This window comes from Vitis riparia, chromosome 14 (genome assembly GCF_004353265.1).
Source record: "Vitis riparia cultivar Riparia Gloire de Montpellier isolate 1030 chromosome 14, EGFV_Vit.rip_1.0, whole genome shotgun sequence".
Taxonomy (NCBI): Eukaryota; Viridiplantae; Streptophyta; class Magnoliopsida; order Vitales; family Vitaceae; genus Vitis; species Vitis riparia.
The window spans coordinates 27,807,894-27,829,772 of NC_048444.1; the positions used below are offsets into that span (position 1 = coordinate 27,807,894).

Genomic DNA, 21,879 nt, shown 5'->3' on the forward strand with positions numbered 1-21,879 from the left:
GCTTTCTAAAACTTAATTACACGACAAAATAACAATCAATATTTTCTTTTATAAAGTCAAAGATATTTACACCTTGGGTTTCGTTTAAACCTAAATAATAGTAATAATAGTAAATAGTAAAAATAAAAAAGTTAAGTTTCTTATACAAATTATCATAAATTTTCTTTTACCTATCAAGGCATATATACAATGGCATGTGATCTAGGGTCTCAAACAGTACTATGACAAGAGAATGTTGTCCATGGTGGGGTAGGGACCTTAGCTGTGATGGTCTATCCATTGGGTGACCACACGGATGGTGACCCTTAACCTTCCATACAAGACAAATAAATGGATCTTAGCTGTGAATTTTAGTTGTCTCACCATGCATGACATTTTTGTACTTCAATTTGAATTAGCTTTCTTCCCTACCCTAATTTTTTTGAATATTTTTATATATAATATATACCATGGTAGACCCATATTTCACATCCATAGCTTATAAATACAATTCCATGATATGATAAAAGTGTGAGCAAAATCTTTTGTTTCCACTTTTGTTTGATAGTATGTAGGGTGAACGGTTGAAAATTAATAAATTTTAAATTTTTTTTATATTTAGATAACTTCTTATTTTTTACTTTATTAAGTAATTAAAGACGGTTAAAATATGATTTTAAAGGGTGATTTGTGTTGATGTAGAAGTTAAATTAAGAGTGCATTTTGATAGTAATTTTAAGAAACGGTTTTAACCTAAAAAGTGTTTTTTTTTTTTAAAAAAAAAAAAAAACATAGATGTTAGGCAAAATTTAAGAAACAATTTTAAAAATCTAATAAATCATTGTAATATTGAAAAATTATTTATAATGTTTTCCGAAGAAACACTTGAGAAGGGTTTTTTTAAAAACACTTTGAAAGAAAATACTTCCACTAAAAACACTTTGAATAAAAACATTGTCAAACATACTTTAAATATTAAGTAGATTCTCGAACAAATTAGAAAAGATTTTTCGGTTAAATATGAAACAACTTCTCAAATAAGTCAAAGAATGATTTTCGCGACATTGAATATGAAGTTTTCATTAATTAACTTATTTAAACAAAGAAAATATATTTTCAATTATAATTATAATTATATATAGCATGTTATATAATATAGAGAAAAAAAAAGGTGAAAATGGATAAAGGGCTTAGGAAAATGTAGAAATGGAGGATTTTGTTCAATTTTGAATGAAGATTTGTCTTAGACCGGTGCATGTGAACAAAAAAAAAATTAATGAATAAAAATAAAAGAAAGAGCAACAGTCAAAAGCTATCTTTCTACCCAAAAATAAACAATAAAATTAGAAAAAAAAAGTGTTCATGCATGTTGGACTCTCCACTTTAAGAAAGTGGCTTTTAGTTATTTTTAATATAATTAAGCAATAATTAATTAATTGGATCCAATTAATTAATTGAAATATACATTTAACTAAATTTTAAATTTTTTTTGCCACATACCCACTTGGTGACTAACCCATTAAGTCTACCTACCCAATAAAATATAAAATAAAAAATAAATATTTGGAAAAAAAAAAGTTATTTCTATACATCTCTCTCAATTGGTCAAGTGCCCATTTAAATAAAATAAAAAAAAAAGGATTTTGTAATTAGGGTCACTCTCATTTTGCATGATAGGGCATGCAAATAAATTAATTAAATTATTGCCTCCATAGTGGTTATCACTTATCACTCATCATAATGCATTTGAAAAAGGAGTACTTAAGATTGGGGCCACCCTAATCTTTCACAATTATGGAAATAAATTAAGATTAATTATTTCTTAATTAAGGACTTTGATTTCATTAAAAGGGGTTGTTCTTATTCAAACTTAAGTAAATTTTATAATTAATAAAATATATATATATGGTGCATGTTTGAGAACAAAATTAGTGAACATCATAGACTACCAAGTTAATTGAATCATCTTTTCTTAACAACCATCATCACTACTTTTCACTTTGTAAAAGCTTACCATTTATGCCATGAAACTTTTAGAAAAAACAATTTAATTAACCTAACAATTAAGGGTCATCAAGTATTCTTAAAATTGTCACTTGATTAAAATTTTAAGGTGTTGAGAAATGATTTAAAATTGACAAGAAAAATATGCCACAAAAGTAAAATTATTATATTATATTTTGAAATTGAATCGATTAAGTTGATTAGATTATGAAATTATGAAACAAAATCTTTCATATATATGATATATATATTCACTCAAAATGACACATCATTTTGTGATGACATTTATATAAATTCATCTTAAATATAAGTAAATCATTAATCAACTGATTATTCGTCTTAGTTATCTTGGATTTTGATTTTGTATTTTTAAAATTATATATATATATATATATATATATATATATATATATATATAAACAGTAATTTCACCTATCTCTCTTAAGGTTTGAATTAAATATATTAATTTCATTAGTTTAAAATTTAATAAAAATTTCCTGTTGTTTTGAGTTAAAGAGAAGATGAATGAAAATAATTAATGAAAATGGAGAAATTTTTAATGAAATTACTAATAGAAGTGTATTGAGTTTAACCCTCATAGAATATAAGAATGACAACATAACGAATTTGGGACAAATCACTCACATCTCCTTTAATTATATTTAATCGCATCCTCACCAAAAATAAATCAATCAATCAATCAATAAGAACAAGTTGAGTGTAGAAAATTCTCATCCCGACCTTACTTAACTTTTTCCTTTTTCTATTTTTTAAATTTTTTGTCCATTTTTTGTACTTTAAAAATAAATAAAATTTATAAATTAATAAATATTTTTAATTTATTTTTACAAAAAAAAATACTTATATATGTTAAAATTTTGAAAATTAATGAAAAATAAATCAACTAAAATAATTTTTTATTTAATATTATATATGATCGGAATGAGACGGTGTAGAATAAAGTCCAACCAAAGCTTGCCTCAAACGCATCCTATATTTTAAAACCAAAAAAATTTGGTCCAATACACGCTAAATTTATTTATATTTATTTCAAACCCGTTTTATCAAAGATAAGACAAGACAGATACCAAAAAAAATTTGTCCAATTATCATTGCATAATATGAGTGACCTTATATGTAAAATACATTTTTGACCAAATTATCGAATATTCTTTATTAGTCAAACTTTACATATTTAAGATATTTTTAATTAAAATTGATTTTGATTTTGATATCATCTAACTTGATCTAGTATTTAATATAAATTCTATTCATCTTGGAAATGGTAATTCTCACCAACTTCAAAACACATTGACATAGACAAAAACTTATCCCTTGGGACCTCACAAAAATAAACTAAATCAAAACTATAATTTAATGTTACTCCATGATCACACTCGTGACGAGGTTGAGGGAGAAAAAAAAAATGGACTCAGAAAAAGGGCGAAACTCCACCCCCGCGCCCCCGCCACGACCCCCACCCCCCCTCCCCCCAAGTCGATGTGGGACCTTCCAAAAAAAAAAAAGTAAAGAGAATAAAATGCATGTAAACCATGAAAAAGACGCCAAAAAAATGATCACCCACCACCACCACCACCACAGAGGAATGAATGGGTTTAAGTGATTGATTGGAAGAGGAGGATAGGGGCTAATTATTGGAGGGTGAGTAAGTGCATGGACATGATCACACAGCAGCAGCCAGTAGTACTGGGGGGGGCATCCAGCAGTGGGAGGAAGGTGCAGAGAAGGAAAGCAACAAAACTTCACATGATTGCAGTTCCAAAGTTATAGGCATGCAAAGGTCCCATCATCACACACCATTTCCTCTTTTCTCATTTCTCATTTCTTTTCTCTCTCTCTCTCTCTCCAAACAGGACTACACTTTCCTCCCTCTAATTTATTATCCACTCTCTTCTACCTTTTTTTTTTTAACATTTGTCCTTTGCTTTTTTTTTTTTGACTTTTTTTTTTTTTTGAGGTGGGAGGTATTAGAATTCTTTTAGAAGGTGTTGATAATTAAAATGTTTTTATTAATAGTATTTTTTAAAAGTGTTTTCTATTAAAGTAGTTTTAGAAGAGTCATCTTTAGAGTGTTTTTTTATAAAACATTATAAGTATTTTTTCAAAATTTTAAAATTATTTTCTAAATTTTGGTAATTATTTTTTTAAATAATTCTGAAAAATAGTTTTTAAAATTATTTTAAATTTTTTTATAAAATAAAAATCTTTTTGAAAATCTAATGTTTTTAAGATATTTTTAATATTATTTGACATATGTTTTAAATAATATTAAAATATGTTTTAAAAATAATTTTTATACCTAATATTTTATTTTTAATTATTTTACATGTTTATATAATTATTTCTTAAAATAAATTTTAGAAAACAAGTAAAAATAATTAAAATATATTTTCTAAAAACACCATATTTCCTATACTTGAGAATAGAAAATAGAAAATATTTTTTATTGTCAAATGTATTTTCTATGTTTTTTATTCTAAAAAATAAAAATAAAAAATTGTTTTCGAAAATAGATCCCAAACATGTTCTTAAATTTTTTTTTCAAAAACATTTTTTAAAATTAAAAATATTTTCTAAAATTACTACGTATCAAAGTTCTTTAAGCTATCATGTTTCTCTAAATAAAAAAAAATAATAGCAAAGGAAATTTAAGAAAAATGATTTTTTTTTCTTGTTTTTATTTATTATAGAAAATCGAAAATAAAAATAAACATAGTTAAAATTAATTATAAATTTATGTATTTTTAAATAATTTATTTTTTTATATAGAAGAAAAAATATGTGAAATAAATTTTAAAATGTATGTAACAATAATTTTATTTATTTATTTTAGCCTATTTCAAATAAATTTATTTTCTCACAAATATAAATATTTATATATAATTTTAATAAAAATAAATATTTTCAAATTATTTAAAAATTAAGTTTATTCCAATGCTTGAAAGCATTTTTCTCATAGAAATTAAACATTTAGTAAAGTTTTAAAAAGCCAAAAAAATCAATCAATTTATTTTTCATTCGCCATCACTCTGTTTTGAAATATATCCTCCTAAAACATGCCCCAAAAAATTAAGAAAAAAAATTGACATGATAATTGTAAAATACCCAAAATACCCTTGTGCGATCTTACCATCTGTAAAGTACTAGGACATCCACGTGAACAGAAGAATTTTTGTATTATTGTCGGGTCCTTTTCGAGAAGGATTTGATCAGTGCCCACCCGTGACTGGTGGGGGTATTTTGGTCATTTGGAGGATCACGGCCGCCTATGTAGTAATGGCAATTTGGTGGTTTAGTGATACTGACAGGGACAATTGTGGAATAAGAATGCTTTCATAAAATATCATGGAAAACGAACAAAATATCTATCTAGAAAGCCCCCGTACGCCTGCAATTGCTGAAATCAATTGAGTCGTGATCACACTAATGTAACCAAATTCCCAAAATGCCCATGGGCTTTGGTTCAATACTTTAAAATATATAAGACCCTAAATAATATTTAATTAGTTGAATATTGATGCTTTCATTAATTTGAAATTAATTACTTATTTACATTTTAAAAAATTGGTAGGACCTTATAAATAATTTTCTCAAACTAATGCTGTGTTTATTTTTGGTTAAATTCTACTAAAAAACAAACACTACGTAAATTTAACTTTTCATATTTTTATTAATCTCAAACAATATTTTACTCTTATCTCGATAATTTTAGTTGTTATATGAATTTTTTCATTTATTTTTCACATAAATTCTTATCAAAAAAGAATATTTGAATTTAATTAGGGTTGATGTTGCTTTCGCAAAAATATGAAATTGAAATATTGATGAAAGCATGAATAGTACTTTTATTACCTACCCTATAAATTTTATAGTTAAAAATTTAATAGAGAAGATTAAGCATATTAGGAATAATTTTTTTTTCCTGATATTCTAAACAATGTACAATGTTCACATTCATGTGAAGTGAGTTTTTCAATCTATTTCTCACAAAAAATCTCATAAAAAGACAATAATCGAATATAATCAGACTCAATGATGTTTCGATAAAAACATGTGAGTGTCACTTGCCTTTTCCAAGATTAACACTAAATATATCTAATTACCGTTAATTTGAAATTTCATTATATATCTTCTCGATCATTTTTGTTTATTATTTTTCTGGCATCTTGATGAAATTTCGAACTCATAATGTTTGAATATATTTAGCTCAAACTTCAAGAAAGATGAGTAAAATTTACCTAGGCATGAAATTGCAATAGTAATGAAAGCATGAGTAGTACTTTTTCTCAACTACCCTACAAAATTTCGGGTGAAAATTATTTTCTCATGCTTAAAAAAAATTAATTATAAGCATTTTGATTAGCTTTAAAATATGATTTAAGCCCAATTTATCCCACATTTTAAGTACTTGGCATAACTCCAAATTCCAAATTCCGAAAAAGGGAAAAAGAAAAGTGGGGCACTTCACATGCACAAACCATTAGAGGTCATGATCCTCTCATAAAACCAAAGCAAAGTACACTCACAAAAACAAACCCTAATGTTGTTGAAATGGGCACAAAGGTCCTACACTTGTCTACCCTTCCACTGACAACCAAAGGTTAAATACTTAATGCCAAAACCACAATTTTTCTACTCCACCACCTTCCCTCCTACTATAAAAAATACTACTAGCTATACTACATATAGAATTTTCTCTTCCTTTCTTATTTCCTTTTTTCTTTTGGACATTTGGTAAAGAAGAAAAACAAGGGCAATCCATTAATACCCACCAAATTTAAGGGCATATCTATGTAGAGTTGTAGCCAACACTCAAAAACACTAGAGCCCTACAAGAATTAACATAAGATTTTATGTGTGTATATATATTTTTATATATATATGATATTGCAAAGCTGAAGAAGACTTATTGGTTCTTTCTCTTTTGTGTTCTTCCTGTGGCAGCAACAACTATCTTCTTCTCAACCAGAAATGATGGAGGATTTCTTGGTTTTTGTCTCCCTCTGGTGAAAACAAAATCCCAGGTTTTGTGTTAGGGGAAAAAGAAAAAAAAAATTCCCATTTGAGAGAAAATACATATAGGAGGCAAAAAGCAAAATCCTTTTCCCATTAGAGAGAAAGAAACAATAGAGTTTGGAGGAATTAAAGAGGCTGGAGAAGAAAGACAAAAGTTTTGAATAAAATTCTCCTTATCTCTAGCTAGCTTTGTTTTATCCTTTTGCCCTCCTCCAATGTCAAACATAACAGCCGGGGATGGTGGGAGCTTCTCTTCTGGAACTAATGGTGGAGAAGAAGTTCAGCAGCAGCCTGTCAACAACCTCCATGGCTTAAGCTCATCAGTGCCTTCATCTACAAGTAACAACAGCAATGGCTCCATCTCTCAGCAGCAGCCTCCACCAGCCAAGAAGAAAAGGAATCTCCCAGGAAACCCAGGTGAATTAATTAACTCTCAACCATATGTTTTCATGAATCTTTACTTTAGTGATTTCTTTCTAATTTTTATTTTTATTTTTTTAATGATTTGTCTTAGTGGGTTTTGAATATTCGGACCAAACTCAAATGGGTTTGGTTTAATTTTCCTTCTAAATGCTCAATTTTGCATGAGTTCAATAACCCATTGTTTTGCATTTAATTTCAACAATTTTTCAATTTATTTAGCAAATCATGTGATGGGATTGTTAATTTCAATTGGTAGAACTTCATGGATATTTTTTTGGGATTAAATCAATGAAACAAAAGAAAAAGATGTAGAGGAAGATTTGATCCAGATTAGGGTATACCCATATGGAGAACAGTACTTTTCTGATTTTCCTTCTCTTTATTTTCCCAAGAAAAAGAAAACTTTGAGGTTAAATGGATTACAGAGAAAAAGGGGAATTATTGATGTGTAAGTTGTTGAAAGAGTTCAATTATTGGTTTGCTTGGGGGATTACAATAATTGTAGGGAAGAAGTACTGTTGTTGGCTTGCCTTGGCTGCCCTCTCTTTCTTTCCTTTTGTTTTTGTTTTTTAACTGTTTCAGGCAAGGGAATCATATATTTCTATGCATGGGATATATCTAATGTCCCACTCTTTCTCTCTCTCTCTCTCCCTCCCTCTCTCTCTCTATCTATCTATCTATCTTTTCTCCCTCTCTCCACTTGATGTTCTTGGCTTAATTTCAATTCAAATGCTTCACTTTTTGTATATTCAAAATTGTGATGTGTTTGAGAATTCAATTCACTCCATGGGAAAACACCCACAAGGAGAAGGAAAACCTTTTCATTGGAATTGAGGAGTTTTCTTCACAAATCATTCAAGAAAAAGCATGGCATGATCCTCCCTAAAGTGTGTTTACTTTACATGCACTTTCTTCACTATTTTCCTCTTTTACTTTTCTTCCTCCTATGATTACAGATAGTGAAAAAAATGATAAATAAATTAATCAAGACACAAATTTTCCTTTCCTTTGAATACATGGATTAATGCACATTATTACAACTTGATACCGCTCAAGTATTTGTCATCATTCATTCAAATACCAATCTCCAAGTAAATCTCCGATGATATACACTAGCATTTTCTTCTTATACCACTTAAATATCAAGAAGATTCGGATTTTGTAAATCCTAGGTGATATGGACCCGCACTCTAATTAATACCACTAACCCCCATAAAATAATTGTACTCCAAATTTTGTAACAAAATTATGCAAACTTACATTAATTTATGCATATATAATGCAGATCCAAGTGCAGAAGTGATAGCTCTATCACCAACAACCCTAATGGCAACAAACAGGTTTGTGTGTGAGATTTGTAACAAAGGGTTCCAAAGAGATCAAAACCTTCAATTACACAGGCGAGGGCATAATCTACCATGGAAGCTGAGGCAAAGATCAAGCACAGAGATCAGGAAAAGGGTGTATGTATGCCCAGAACCCTCGTGTGTTCACCATAACCCAGCTCGAGCACTAGGTGATCTTACAGGGATAAAGAAGCATTTCTGCAGAAAACATGGGGAGAAGAAATGGAAGTGTGACAAGTGCTCCAAGAAGTATGCAGTTCAGTCTGACTGGAAAGCCCACTCCAAGACCTGTGGCACCAGGGAGTATAAGTGTGACTGTGGCACTATCTTCTCCAGGTTGGTATACTGATTAAGAACCTTTTTTTTTTTTTTTTTTTTTTATACTCCGCTTTTTATTTTCTTTCTTTTTGTTATACATCACATTATAAAAACACTCTAAAGTACTTTTTGCCTTTATCATATCTATGCATAGATTGATTCTCCATAAAGTGCTTTTGTTTTAAGTCTTATCTCACAGAAGTACTATTGGATAAAAGTGATTTATGAGAATTTCTCTCAAACCAAACCACCCCTTTCTTACTTATCTATCGGATGGAAAAAAAAATGAAAACCCTTTTAATTTTCTTTCTGTTTGTAGTAGTTAAGAAGACTCAAGATGAACATTTTAATAAGCTGCTGCTTCACTTTTGCTGTTGCATGCAGAAGAGATAGCTTCATCACTCATAGGGCTTTTTGTGATGCCCTAGCTGAAGAAAACACCAAAGTGAATCAAGGTCTAGCAAACACCATGAGACGCAACTTACAAATACAAGGCCAGGTCTCTGAGCTGTTGTCCTCCATGCCTCTAAACAACAACGCTAATTCAACAATGGGGTTGTCCGAGTTTACTCACTCTGATTCCAAAAACCATCTTAAAACCCTACCCCATGAGCCCATGCCTGTACCTCCAAAGCCCTTGAACATGGCAGCTGCTGGCATGTTCTCAACCACCTCTGGAAGCCTCTTTGGGTGCCCAATAACCGCTTCGTCTCCTTCGTCCTCATCCCGCCTTCAGCTCAGTACTAATTCATCATCACCCAGCTTTGAAAATGGACAGCAACTACCGCCGCCGCCAGCGTCAACGCTCATGTCTGCAACGGCACTGCTGCAGAAAGCAGCCCAAATGGGAGCAACTGCAAGTACTAAAATGAATAACTCTCCAACAAAGGGCTTTGTGACAAGCATGGCTCCAACCCCATTTGGTGGGATACTTCTACAGAAGAACAGTAGCTCAAATGATCACCACCTCCAAGCTGATCCAACCCAGTTTCTAAACCAGTTTTTTTATCAGAATGATGGGGCTGAGAGTGAGGTGATGAGCGAAATGGGGATGTTCTCAGGACTGTTTGATCAAAACCATGGACTGTTCAAGAACATGGAGCATCATGAACATAGCAACAGTAACAACATTTTGGCTGCTAAAACTACAAATCCAGGGTTAAGTAGCACTCCAAGAAATGGAAAAACTGATACGATGACAGTCGATTTCTTGGGGATCGGAGGAGCCCGGCCTGGGAATTTCCATGGACAGCAGCAGCAGCAGCAAGAAATGTTTGAAGGAATGAATATAAACCACCCAAGAATGCAAGGTTTTAGTAGCTTTGAGCAGCACATCGCACATGGGCAAGCAGCAATGGAGAAGACCATGTGGGAGGCTTGAAGTTTTCTCCTTTTTCTTCACTTTGTGATAGTTCTTTAGAACTAAATGTAATGAGTTCTTCTATCTTTATTGTTCTTTCGTTTTTTTCTTTCAATTATGCGAGGAACCAGAAGTGTCTTGCAGAAGTGCGAGGCATGTTGAGAGTTCAGGTGATTACTCAATGAAGATGATAGAAATGGTAGGTTTTATTAATTGGGTTAGTTCAAATGCTTCTCCGAAAGAGACAAAGGTGATGTTTGTTTTTTAACCGAATAAAAAAAGTTAAAATATTTAACTTTTTCTATTTAGTTAAAAGTAACATGTTGATATCAATCAACAAAACTAAATTGAACTTATTAATAAAAAGTTCAGGTTAGTTACATCGATTGATATCAATGGATTACTTTTAATGATTGATATCAATGGATTACTTTTTAACTGAATAGAAAAAGTCAAATATTTTAGGTTTTTTTATTCAACAAAAAAACAAACACTACCTTAGTTGTTTTTTATCGGTCATGATTTTATGTTTAAGATCATATTAATTTATTAAAAATAATAATAATTTTAAATAATTTAAATATTTTTAAGATTTTAATCAAATAAAAATATGTTTTTCATATAGCATTTGAGTACATGAATTACAATTGGAGGTGGGTTACCAAAAATATAAATAAAACAAAGAAAAATGGAGATGGGCCAAGCTTATATATTTGGGTCAGGCTTGATCTGGAAAAAAAGGCTAAAGCCCAACACTAGTTTAAACTGTTGGCCCAACCTCATCCCAACCCATTCACAATCCCGAAAAGAAAAATGACAACCACCAAAACCAGATAAGGCCCTTTGTATTCACCTTATCTACAATACTACTTCACAGGCTGCCAACTCATTGTTCTTTCCATATTTTCCCTAAATTACCCCTGAGTTTCACTAGAATGACTAACCAACCCAGAAAAGGATGACGTGGCATGATGTGATTCGAAGTCCAAAGCATAATAAACCTAGACTCCAACATGTGAAAGTGAATAATGGCAATGCAACACCACTTTCATGCATCTAAATTTGGCTCTCATAGAATATATATGACCCAATCCTCCGGTGACCGGAAGGACGGTTTGCAGGAGGTTACAATCCCGCCAGGCAGACCCCCGGCTGAAGAATTTGGGCCGCTTGCATCGGTATTCCGGCGACGGCTCCTAACTGGTCTTGGGTCAGCTTCTCTAGTTGCTGTTGGGGCTAATTTTGCGGGAATCACCAGTTCCCTTCTGGGGTTTTCGCCGGAAACTGGCCGGAATCTTAAACTCGATGTGCTTTATCCAATCAGAGGCTACAGCCGGTGCATTGAAACCAATGAGGGATTTGGTTAGTAAATCCGCTTCTAATGATACTGTCATGTCCACAGCTGGGTTATAAATTTTAAGATTTTTGGACGTTTTTGCTATGTAAACAGAGTTCATATACCCTGCGAAATGGGTTGGGGATCAGACCCTTTTGTATCGAGCCGTGGGCAAGGCGGAGCTGGAGAGATCACTGGATCCACCTCCCCTAAACATTACAAAATCCAGTGATCGGCACCGCCGGAGTATAAGTGAACCAGTTGTCGCGTTTGGGCCACCAGGTTCAACCGGTGAGCTCAATGTGAGTGTCATTGTTTCACCAGTACCTCTTGATTTCTCGTAAGTACCCTACTCTTTTACATCATCAATGCCATCTCTGTACACTGAAATTGCACTAATCTTTTACATTCCTGCACAGAATTGAAGCATTTGGAGGGCCGAGGGAGGTGGGAGAGGCAGTGGTTCGAACCATCACCGGATCCAGCCAACGCCCTGATGTGAAAGGAACCCTGATAGGATCAAAACTAAGAGAGGATACTATTAAGAATGTCAAGTACTATGAGCTTGAATTCAGAGTTGAGAGCCCCTCATTTCGGAGGCATAACATCGCTGTTTGCTGCACAAGGGGTGGAAAGTTATTCACTCTAAACGCACAGGCACCGGAATCAAAATGGCCGGAGGTGAAACCGGACTTCTACACAATTGCTGATTCTTTTAGCCTCACTTCCTGATAATGTCGGTTTTTTCGAACAGGAAGAGAAAGCTACAAGATTTTCATGAAATGGGATCCTGAAGTGTTAAATCAAACAGCTTGAAATCTGCAAGCTTGGGACATTTACATCTAAATATATTTGTACAATAGGGGCATAGTTAAGCGCATGTTTAAAATTAAATTCTGTACCTAAGTTACAAGAATACTGTACACTAATTCAAGCACAAGTGACCTGCCTTCGTCTAATCATCTTCTCCAGGTTCTCAGAAACCAATGCGGTTAAATTTGGATCCTCGAAACCAAGCTCTGGGCCGAGTCTGCAGCAGAGACGTGAACAGAAGGAGCGCTAGTTTAACAATGGTATTCAGAAAAGTAAAGAATGAAGGACGATAACTGTAATGAGTTTTATAACATGGAAGATCAACAAACCCTAGGGCATGGAATGGGAAAAGTCGGGAGAGCTTACTTTGGATCAAGAACCAACTTCTGTACTTCTTTAATAGCTGAACTGGCTGCATATAGTGATATCTTCCCCACCTACATCAGAGCCCAATAGAAAACTACGATGAACAAACCATGAAAAGATCAAAAGACAAAAAAAAAATTAAAAAATGCCCTGGATAATTTCACAAACAAAAAAGGGAAAATGGTAGGGACTAATAATACTTCAAGGGAAGATTTATTTTGCTTCACCTCCAACACTTGCCGCTTTGCCTCATGCTCAGTTGGAAGACATCGGATTTCATCAGCCAGTCTCACAGCCTCCCCTAGGCTCTCAGGCGACAAAAAGTCAAGGCCCAACTGAACTATAGACTGGAAATATATAACAAGGAAATACTCAGAAACTGATTAAATGAGAATAACCATTATACACACTAAAATTCATTTATCTGATTATAGATGATCTAATTATCCTTGATAATCACATCTACAGATTCTAGAAACTCCAAGAAAGTCGATATTTACAGAATGTCTATTGCAGGCGCTTTTCAATACTATTCAAGGAATATTTGCCATAAAAAAAGTAGTCTAAAATGCCAATGATGTATGATTTATATGGCACTTCGAAAAATCAGACTCTTCAACCATCAGTTCTATTTGATACCAATATCACCCATAATGAATATATATAAAATGCCTAGGGCTCACAACCATGAAGATCATTAGAAACACTGAACGCACCTGAAGATTTCTCGATTGGAAAGGGCAACCAGCAGGGATGAATATGGCTTGCCCCAAATGCTGTTCAAATGACCAAGGCTCAACTCCTGAGAAAGAGCAAGAACACCAGTAATTAGTTTTCAACAAGCATCTAACAGCAAAATCCCAGAAGCTATTCATATTCTATGATTATCAAGACAAAGAAGATGTTAACACAGACCAAGGAAATCCCATGGGGCCTAGGATTATCTGGTTTAAATTCAACCAGTCCCTCTACTGAAAACCAAGTTATTTCATCATTATCTTTTAAAGAATTCTTTGATAAAAACCAAATTTGATTTTTTAATAAAAACTGGCATCCTGCAAATTCTTTTGGACCCACATGCTTTTCCATAAATTTTACTAGGCAGCCAGATCATCCAGATTCCCTAAGAGAAGCTTAGCAAACATTGCCCTTGTTAATTGACTTTGTCCTGCCTATGAACATTTTTTCAGGATCATTGCCATAAAATTTAAAAAACAAATAAACTAGAAGGAAAAAAGGTAAAAATATTCGTGTGCTAGAAAGATTGGACTATCTCATTCAGATGAATCTTTGGACCATGGAAATCCCTCTGGTGGGGACTGGGACCAAGTGAACGGTATATATGACCAGTTGTCCTTACCAAATTCTTCTTTCAATTGTGTTTTATGATGCCTGTTCAGAAAAATGGCTTCTTCATAAAGAGGATGTTGAACCTGAGATACAGAAGTAGGATCAGAGACATCAATTAAAAACAAAACCAATGATGCTAACTCAGATGAAATGTAGATTTATGAGAATAAGCAAATAAACTTACAGAATCAGTTGTTGCACTGGTAGGCTTCCCAAATTCCTCCCAATGAATTTGCAAATACTCAATCAGCTTTGGAACATCCTGCCGACGGAAAACATCCCAAAGAGCTCCTGGATGAGTGATTTGGGAGATATCACCATTATCTCTGTGCAGGTTTTCACAGTTGACAGTTTTCGCTTCAACACTAGAGGTAGTATCAATCCCCTGGTCCTCCATTTCCTCATCCTTATCGTTGTTTAACTTTTCCCCATGATCCCCCTGTTGATCATGTCCGCCAAGTGATAAATCAGGGGTTCTTCCCTCATCCAAACTTGTTTGTACATCTCCAGGTGATTCTTTTGCCTCAGACTCCATAGAGGCCTCTTTCCCCTCTTCAATCTTCTCCTCCTGCCGACCTTTTAGTTTGACCTCAGATGTGTGTACCAGTAGGTAAACCTAACAACCCAGAAAATGTCATCCAAGTTATTCCATCACTTTTCTTAAGACAGCTAATTTCAGCAAGACATGCAAGGAAAAACAAAAGGAAAAAAAAAAAAGCAAAAGAAATGAAATTAAAAACAAAAATACCAATGGTTCCTTGTCCAGTGGGGTGTCAACCAACTTCAAGTTCTCAAGAAAATCCAACTTTCAACATAGATTGTCCATTAACAAGTGGAAATTGTATCCAATATTTTGTAGATAGGTTAAAGAATCTAACACCTTTCCAAAACTTATGCTATATCACCGCATTTAAAGTTTCCTGATTCTGAACTTCATGGTGAGAATATATAACTTGAAGGCCAATTACACCATCAAACATTAAATTCCAAACTAGAGTTAAATACAAGTCAAAAAAGCTATTGACAGAAACATCAACCATACATATTGGACACATGGATTAACTACAGGGAAATGGTTCTAAAAGCCAACAGGATCACATTAAGAAGAAAGGAAAGCAATTCACTTACCATGTCACGCATTTCTAAATGGAGGTTGGTCACTGAATCACTGCTACCAAGTTCCTCATAGGTCCCATAAGAAATAAAAATGTTGGGCCCTACATCATTCTGCAAGGAGTAATGAGGCAGTTTTGCTGCAACATTTAAAAGGCCCCACTTTGAATGGATGTACTCAAGTAATGGCATTTTACTGATAAATTCAGGTCTCTGGTATAACAATAACTCTTCAGAAGCACTGGGGGATGGCCAATCCTTCAACTTCAACATTTCTGGCCACCCGTCATCACGAAGTCGCCCCTCTGAGTATCCTTTGATAAATTGACCAAGTTCAATATCAACCTGCCATTTTGTCAAGCGACATTTGGAAAAATCTCAGGGCAAATAGCAGACAATAACAAGAAATTAATTATTCAATGCCCAAAGACACAGATACAATCAACTGGGGCCTGGAGAAGTACCATGAATTAGATACAATAACAGGCTTAATAGCAACTGAAATTTATTCATTCCTTACAAAAGAGTTCAAGCTTAAGAAATCCTACCTCAGACCAGTCTAAGCAGTCTATGGCCTTGACTGTTCTGTTATCATCTTTCATCTTCTCATCTGATGTCTCTCTAATCCCTCTCCATATAACCGATGGATCCCAGTTTGAAATAGACGAGTCATCACACACCTGCTTAACAATAACAGGTTCTCCCCTGATCCAATGCTTTCGAAAATTTCCAATTCCTTCAGTTTTGATATCTTGAGATGATGGACAATATAAGAAATTATCATCACTGTCCTCTCTATGTGCAGATTGGCAGAACCTGTCGCTTGACCTGGTTTTTTGTGGACTATTAATATCATAAACCTTACAGCCAGTAACCATCTCCTCCACATTTTTTACCAGCTTTGCAACCCAATTCATCTTGAAAATGCGGGTAAGAGTTAATGATGAGAAACCACAGCCACCATAATCCTTTGGTGGGCATGGAATACTGCCATCATCATTGCCTTTCCAAGCAGGAAACTTATCTGCTAAATTTAATTTCAATTTGGTTGGTTTCACTTGTTCTGACAAAGTTTCTTTTTCTGCTGCTTCTCCTTTGGTACCAAGCATAGATGCTTCTCGAAGATCTTGACAGCAATTAAGGCATAGGTCATACGAGCAATTCATACAATGCCTGTGGTAATCAATAATAGGTACCCTACAGAAATTGCTGCAGAACGAAAAAAATAAAGAGAAAAAAACACACAATAAGCCATGATCCTCAGAACATGTAGTCCGTGTGCATGTGACACTTCTATTTGCTTGAATAAATTAGAATGGCCTAAAAAAATAGGTCAGAAATCATCCTGATGAACCCATCAGGAACATCCAATTCCTTCAGAATAACAAAAAACCATATTCGTTCTAACATATTAATTGTGAACAACAAAACTGACCATCTAATTAGGACCCATGATGCTGTATAGGTCTCAGACATATGAAAATAATTTAATAGTATTATTGCCCATGACTAACTAGGAAAAAAAAAAATTACTGTAAATAGTTTATAAGGGTTCTTGAAGGTACCAGCACATCTGTTCATCATTATTCAATCTTTGCCTCTCAAGTTTTATTCTAGCTCCTGAAGAAAACACCCAAAACAGTAAGATCATGGATAACTGCCATATGTAGTATGCAACTACAACATCAAACTCCAGATGCAAATAGAACATTAAAAGTGTCTTACCATGAAGCCTTTTATCCAGTTCTAGTTCAGCACATTGTTCATGGTGGATCTGCTTAACTACCGGGAGCACCGAAGATAGTAAAGAGTGGAGATATTGCAGCTTGTCTTGGACTGGAATCTCCCGTATCCTTACCTACAAATCATAATAGATAAAATAACTTTTCAACTAATTAGGTGACCAGAGAATTATATCTAAGGAATTAGGTATATATTTTGTGTTCCAATAAGCTACTATTGAAATAAATGCCAGGCCCTTTGATCCAGAACTGGAATACCTTTATCAAATTATCTCCACGTAAGCAAACCTTACAATTACAAGTACCACGACATGCAGGACAGATCTTCTGGATCTCTTCCAATGGGATATCTGAGTACCTGAAAAGTAAAGCATGTAACATCATCACTAAGCTGACAATATGGAAGTATACATCTCTTTAACTGGAAAGTCAACCTCACCATGTAGAGATGCAGCTATCACAGTATCCTCTCTTATCACATCTAAGGCACCAGATAACTCTGTCTCTATCGTTCCTCCGACACTGATGGCAAGTTTGCCCACCATTTTCATCATCAGAAGAATCTGTGCTTCCATCAGAGTAATCCTGAAAAGGCAGCATGTTCATTTAGTAAGGCAGGAAATACAAGTAGGAAAAAAAATACAAAAAACAAACAAACAAACAACAGCATAATTAAGGATTGGCATACTGACTGATGGGCCACACAGAAAGACCTTCTATATCAGAATCAAGCACAACTGACAATCATACTCATCTGGCCTTAAAATTCTCTTTCCCAAAGAGAAAGAAACCTGGTACACTGCCCAGGTATAAGAAGATGGGATGTTCAATATGTCTAAACCAAAACAACTTTAATGCAAATCGTCTGCATCGGTTAAAGGAATTTTTTGGTCCTCAACCCCTTTATTTGGCTTGATTTAACCCATTAAGGTTTGCAAAGTTTCAAATTCAGTAGAATCTTCTTGGGGTATACATGACTTGCTGGAATCTGGAAAAAAAAAAAAAAAAAAAAAGGATATCATGCTGGGGGAGCCATTACTTGTTTCACGGAATCATCCAGCCAGAGAGACGGTAAACAGGCTGAAACCTGAGTTCTTTTCTTCTTCCTTTTTTAAAGACTACAAGGCCACTCTCATGGAAGATTCAGCAATAGAAAATGTAATCAAGTGCTGTCAAATAATCACATGTCCTAGGAGGCTTTCTCTAACCATCAAAGAGATGTATCATTTATCTCAATGATAAGCTTCTTGTTTTCACAGGTTGCAAATGAAGCATCCAACAATTACAGGAAAAGTTGGTGTAGCTTTCTACGATGGGTGCAAATTCATCAGAAGCAGAACTGAATCCTGTTAAGCATTTTTCCATAGGACCTCATTTATATATGGTATGCATTCCCTCTAATTTTTAATCAAACCTCTTGTTATTGATATGATACGAATAGTAGCAATAAACCAAACAAATAAAAAAGCGAAGATAACAATAAAAATTCCATTCATATATATTGAAATTCCACTCACCGCCATTGCACTCACATCCAAACTCCTCTGTGATTTGGTCCTAGAGGAATCCATCACAGAAAGTGGTGTTGTCCTATAAGACCTCCTGTTCTCTTCAAACTGTGTCTCTCTTTGTGAATCATCATTTGGCTTTAAAGAACTGCGTATGGACACACTCCTAACAGGAGGTGTTTCAGGTGAATAGCGTACCTGTTTCTTAGTTACCTTCTCCTTATACTTATTTCCTGATACCGAAACAGGATAATCAGCAGCTTTTGTGTTGACAAGTGGCATGTCAAAATCATCACTCTTGCTCTCCAAGTAAACATCAGTTTCACCTAGGGACTTCCTCTTGGCTTTCTTCAGGCTAGCTCTCAATGCAGAATTTGCAGCTCTTTTCTTTGCCTGGATGTAGTGCTTTTCGCATACTGTTTTATCTGGCATGGACATGGCACTGCATCTCCACTGTTTCCCATCTGACCTCTTGCAACGCAAATCCTCTGGAATCCCAACATTATCCTCACCATTCCCAGATGTTGACCGAGGATGATCCATTATAATAATGTTAAGACGAAGTTGTACGGTAATGAAATATGCACAGTTATACAAAGATCAACCTGCAGTGTGCCCCAAACGTACTTGTCATATGGTGTTATGAAGAATGCTATTATATCATTGAAGAGTTTCAAACATGAAAAAGCAATAAAAACAAATTAATACTGAAACTTTCAAGGGACAAAGTGCAACAAAAAGATATAGATCTGGCAAGGAAGGCAAAATCAGCCTGATGCGATCAAATTAAAAAATATAAACATATTTGAGTGAGCAACAAGATTGTCCAACCCCATGCCAATGAAGTATCCAAGAAAAAGAAAAGAACAAAAAACAAGGTTTTAACAAGTACTAATGGAAGGTGCACCCTTTCTTTGAACCTTGACAGTGATTGAAATAAAGATTTGAACTGAGCGCCATTGGATGCGAAACTGATAACAATGGAGAGGGATAGAGAAAGGATTGACAAGCAAAAGTGGTATTCTGGTAAGAGTCTAAATCTGGTGTGAACTGTCCTGGTATATAAATAAGGAAGAAAGTACAAAGATGTAGCCTCTTGGGAAGGGATGTACCCGTTTGCAAGTAGAAACGGGAATGGTTTTTTTGTCTATAAAAAAAAATTAAAAAAAAAAGGAAAGGAATGGCTTTTCATAAATGTATGAAATGTTCTTTTTCGGACGATTGTGAGTTGTTAAAGAGTTTGCATTTTCTAAAACACAGAAAACAACATGTTAGCATTTCCTAAAAAAGACCCATTTAAAGAAATGGTATCAAAAATAAGTCTGGAAACCATGCTACAGTTACTACCAAGCATGTTTTCTCAAAACCAGTTTCTCAAAAGTCGTCTCCTCCCAACTGCATTAGTAAGATTTGCTAGATCAATTGTAAAAACACATAAGATATAATGCTTGTTCAATGCTGCCATCATGGGATCTGATTGAATTCTCTAAAGGTGATCACGACATTTTTGTATGTAGCAACAACAGTTAATCCTTCATTGCACTCCAATAGACGTGCAACAAGTTTCTCCAGGATTCAAGCACTTAGCCAGTTTTGACTAGCCACTTTTTGTTTGATTACACATCCATGTAGGCCAATAATGAGTCAAGCACAAAAAATGCTTCTGCATGGATCATATTGCGAAGTTCATGTCTTCCCTTTCTTTTCTTGGACAGGTAACATTTTTCCCCTATAGGGAATTGAACCCGGAACCTTTACCTCCCAGATCCCTATCCCCAACCCCTTGCAACATGAGCCAGCCCACGAAGGCATGTTTGGTTCTAGTGTTCCCTTGTCGGTAACACACGTCATATTTATCTCTTTTTCATGCATTCCTCTACATAACACGCACCCTCACAGCAATGACAACCGTTTTACTGGTTCCAAACATATCCTTTTATAAGAGATTTATATAATACTAAAACAAAAAAGAATTTTCTTCTCTCAAGATCTTTGAGAAAGTGCTTCCCCGCACACTCAGAGAAGTTATGCAGATAAAATTGTTCTGTGAAAATGTCATCAATCCATCACAAAATAACACAAAATGTTTGGCACAAGACCATGAGGCAAGACAATTCAGTCCCTAAAGGCTAATGTCTGATCACCTATAACTGTTCCAATTTCTGCTACTTCTTTTATGATTACTGAAAAATAATAATAATTTAAAAAAAAACAAAAATATGATACAAAAATTCAACACTTGAAACAAATTAAAATAATAATAATAATTATCTATCAAAATTAAACCATCAAATACAATGCAAAAAAACAGTATGTATAAAATCAAATAATCTAGAATTTAGGAACAATTAGAAAGAAAGAAAAAAAAAAAAAGCACTATAAATTCGTATTTAAAAAACTGAAAGCAAACGAAAGAGCAAATGGGTGAAGTAGCTCAATGCACATATAATTCAGTGAAAAATAAAAAATAAAATAATTACCTTGCCGAAAATAATCACACATGAATAATAAAAACGAACCATTTTTCCAAGGGAAAAAAGGGTAAGACTCGAAGAAAGATGATTTTCTAAAGAGACAAAAGATTGGGAGAACATACTGCGAGTGTAATCGGATCCAACGAGCGTGCAGTTGAGGAAAACAGCAATAATGATCAAACATTGAGAGAGATGCGTGGAGAGATCGAAGAAGAGAGAGAACTCTGAAGCTAGGGTTTTGAATGAGTTTCAGAGTCGAAAGTGGAAGGAGAGGGGCGGGTTCTTCTGCGGGAGATTCCTGTCCGGTTCTGTACGGTGAGTTTAGAAATTTAGCCAGGTGGAGCACGGTGAGAATATGAGAGTAAACTGCTGTGTTGTGGGTCCTACTTGTGTGGGCCTGATGCCTGATGGAGTGCAAAAATTAACAGTAGACAAGCTTGGCCGTTGGATCGCAATACTATTGGTCAAACTTATGGATAACTTTTATTTTTTATTTATTTATAAATAGAAATGTAAATAAATAAATTTTTATTTTTAAAAATATAAATAACTTAAGCTATTGGGGAGTTTAATAATAAATTATATTTTAAACCTAAAAATGGAAAAAGTGAGTTTTCTCACTTGTGTCACGTTACAAATATAATACCAAAAAATAATATTAAATTTAATTAATGAGATATGATAAAATAAGATATTTATATTTTAGGATA

The 21,879-nt window shown here is 33.8% G+C and overlaps 3 protein-coding genes across 4 annotated transcripts; 2 read left to right on the forward strand and 1 right to left on the reverse strand.

The window, feature by feature from the left end:
- Positions 1-6,864: 6,864 nt before the first annotated feature.
- Positions 6,865-10,680, forward strand: LOC117931202 (zinc finger protein GAI-ASSOCIATED FACTOR 1-like). The gene is made up of 3 exons (XM_034852121.1): positions 6,865-7,437; positions 8,729-9,125; positions 9,492-10,680. The coding sequence occupies exons 1-3, from the start codon at positions 7,236-7,238 to the stop codon at positions 10,486-10,488; spliced, it is 1,596 nt and encodes a 531-aa protein (XP_034708012.1). The 5' UTR covers positions 6,865-7,235; the 3' UTR covers positions 10,489-10,680.
- Positions 10,681-11,480: 800 nt separating this feature from the next.
- LOC117930286 (psbP domain-containing protein 7, chloroplastic) lies at positions 11,481-12,762 on the forward strand. Its single transcript, XM_034850857.1, has 3 exons — positions 11,481-11,829; positions 11,918-12,143; positions 12,223-12,762. The coding sequence occupies exons 1-3, from the start codon at positions 11,496-11,498 to the stop codon at positions 12,533-12,535; spliced, it is 873 nt and encodes a 290-aa protein (XP_034706748.1). The 5' UTR covers positions 11,481-11,495; the 3' UTR covers positions 12,536-12,762.
- On the reverse strand, positions 12,576-21,475 carry LOC117930285 (lysine-specific demethylase JMJ25). 2 transcript variants are annotated; one of them, XM_034850856.1, is made up of 14 exons: positions 21,292-21,475; positions 18,720-19,300; positions 17,627-17,772; positions 17,446-17,545; positions 17,171-17,303; positions 17,011-17,065; positions 15,994-16,654; positions 15,461-15,790; positions 14,517-14,948; positions 14,343-14,415; positions 13,699-13,784; positions 13,210-13,329; positions 12,983-13,053; positions 12,576-12,833 (listed from the first exon to the last, which is right to left on the reverse strand). In XM_034850856.1, exons 2-14 carry the CDS (start codon positions 19,236-19,238, stop codon positions 12,734-12,736), a joined length of 2,826 nt encoding a protein of 941 aa, XP_034706747.1. In that variant the 5' UTR covers positions 19,239-19,300; positions 21,292-21,475; the 3' UTR covers positions 12,576-12,733. The 2 variants fall into 2 exon arrangements, with proteins under 2 accessions (XP_034706747.1, XP_034706746.1); XM_034850855.1 differs by having other exon boundaries at positions 18,705-19,300.
- Between the last annotated feature and the right edge of the window lie 404 nt (positions 21,476-21,879).

Coding starts and splice junctions, on each gene's coding strand:
- LOC117931202 (XM_034852121.1), top strand. CDS start 7,236: ATGTCAAACATAACAGCCGGGGATGGTGGGAGCTTCTCTTCTGGAACT. Junction 7,438..8,728: donor GAATCTCCCAGGAAACCCAG/GTGAATTAATTA, acceptor TATATAATGCAG/ATCCAAGTGCAGAAGTGATA. Junction 9,126..9,491: donor TGTGGCACTATCTTCTCCAG/GTTGGTATACTG, acceptor TGTTGCATGCAG/AAGAGATAGCTTCATCACTC.
- LOC117930286 (XM_034850857.1), top strand. CDS start 11,496: ATGGCAATGCAACACCACTTTCATGCATCTAAATTTGGCTCTCATAGA. Junction 11,830..11,917: donor TGAAACCAATGAGGGATTTG/GTTAGTAAATCC, acceptor CTATGTAAACAG/AGTTCATATACCCTGCGAAA. Junction 12,144..12,222: donor CCAGTACCTCTTGATTTCTC/GTAAGTACCCTA, acceptor ATTCCTGCACAG/AATTGAAGCATTTGGAGGGC.
- LOC117930285 (XM_034850855.1), bottom strand. CDS start 19,238: ATGGATCATCCTCGGTCAACATCTGGGAATGGTGAGGATAATGTTGGG. Junction 17,773..18,704: donor TGGATGTGAGTGCAATGGCG/GTGAGTGGAATT, acceptor CTGCCTTTTCAG/GATTACTCTGATGGAAGCAC. Junction 14,416..14,516: donor CCAGTGCAACAACTGATTCT/GTAAGTTTATTT, acceptor TCTGTATCTCAG/GTTCAACATCCTCTTTATGA.